Here is a 1600-nt window from a genome sequence, read left to right on the forward strand (position 1 = left end):
CTGGCATGTGGTGCTGGGGGATTGAACCGCGGTCCCTGTGCTTTGCTGAGCCTGTTCTAAGTAGGTGCTCCAGACCACCGAGCCATCTCACCAGCCCCAAGTGATTAGTTTTTAAAATGAATTAAAAGCTAAGCATGGTGGCATGTGCTAATAATTCCAGAGCTCAGGAGTCTGAGGCCAGAGGGTCACTGAATTCGAGGGTACCCTGAACTACACTGCTAGACGCTGTCTTACAGAAATCAAAGTAAAATAAAATGAGTTTTAACCCATTACTACTAGCTTCATGTTGTGTCCAGAATGTGACAGATCTGGGCAATGTAAATCCCACAAGCTGTTTTTTTTTCCCTTTGCACTACCTTGGACTTGAACCCAGAGTGTTCTGCTACTCAGCTGTGTCCTTGCCTCTCTCACACGGGTGCTGGAAGAACACTTTGAGTCACTGTGTTACAGGGTATTGTGAGCTTACCTTGGGCTTTTCCTGCTTTAGCTCTAAATTCTGGAATCAGCTGTTTCTACAAGGAGCTCTCTGGTTCTTTGCATTCAGGGTGACTGTGAAAGGAACACAGATTTTATCGTGAATAATTGGGTTGGTACCTTTGTCCAGAGCGGTTCAGACTGAACAAGATCATTTTTCTTTTAATAATCTAAGTTTACCTGAGTATGCATTGTTAAACTATTAATGCGTGTCAGTAGATAGATAACCTCTTCATGAGTATGTCTTTAGCCTGTTGTGATCAAGCTTTTTTCAACTACACCATCCTTAAAAGTGCTTGAATCAAAAGTGGACACAGATGCAGAGATTTAGAAGTATCTTCTAGAGTTAGGAGTATGATTGCAGCTTAATGGTTTTGAAACATTGGCTTTGGAATCTTCTGTTGAGTTCTGTCAGATTTTTGCTTTCCATTTGATGGTGAAAATAAATGTTTTAAGCAAATAAAATGTATTTGAATGTGATTTTGTTTTTACATATGTAGTATAAAACAGGGTTTTTCTCTCTGGGATTGCTAACATTTTGGGCTAATTCTTCTTTTGGGTGGCTGTCATTATAGGGTATTTAATATTACTGTTGCTCTCTACCGATTGATAGTAGCAATACTATTTAATCAAAGTGGAAAGGTCTCCAGACAATGCCAAGTATGTGCTGAGGACCAGGTCTCCCACAGATGAAGACCATTTGTATAGCATGATTTGGCTTTTTAAGTTTTTTAGTACCTATTAGTAATACATAATGATGACATTCATGGTGGAGTGTTGGTACATGTACATGACACTTCTGAGGTCTTTTTTTTTCCCCTGAGGTCTTTTTATGTCACCTGTGGTTTGGCTTTGTGAAAATCTGTTGAATAATGTAAGCTTCTTGTTGGCATTGCAGGGCTCAGTTGCAAATAAATTCTATGTTCATAATGATATCTTCAGATACCAAGATGAGGTCTTTGGTGGCTTTGTCACTGAGCCTCAGGAGGGTAAGTAGGAAATATTATCTCTTACTTGTCTACATTTTTGAAAAGGTATCAGGCTGACCATGAAAAAAATACAGATTTTTTTTTTTTTTTTAGGCAGAGCCGGGCATTGAACTCAGGCCCTTGTTTTTGTTTTATTA

The 1600-nt window shown here is 39.2% G+C and overlaps 1 protein-coding gene across 1 annotated transcript in view; it reads left to right on the forward strand.

Annotated features, from left to right (window-relative positions):
* The window catches only part of G3bp1 (G3BP stress granule assembly factor 1), a 49488-nt gene that overhangs the window by 28466 nt on the left and 19422 nt on the right, over positions 1-1600 (forward strand). Inside the window, exon 7 of the mRNA XM_023713099.1 lies at positions 1373-1463. Within this exon, the coding sequence (XP_023568867.1) occupies positions 1373-1463 (91 nt within the window). The remainder of the gene's footprint in view (positions 1-1372; positions 1464-1600) is intronic.

The sequence above is a fragment of the Octodon degus genome, unplaced genomic scaffold, assembly GCF_000260255.1.
Source record: "Octodon degus isolate 3935 unplaced genomic scaffold, OctDeg1.0 scaffold00029, whole genome shotgun sequence".
Taxonomy (NCBI): domain Eukaryota; kingdom Metazoa; phylum Chordata; class Mammalia; order Rodentia; family Octodontidae; genus Octodon; species Octodon degus.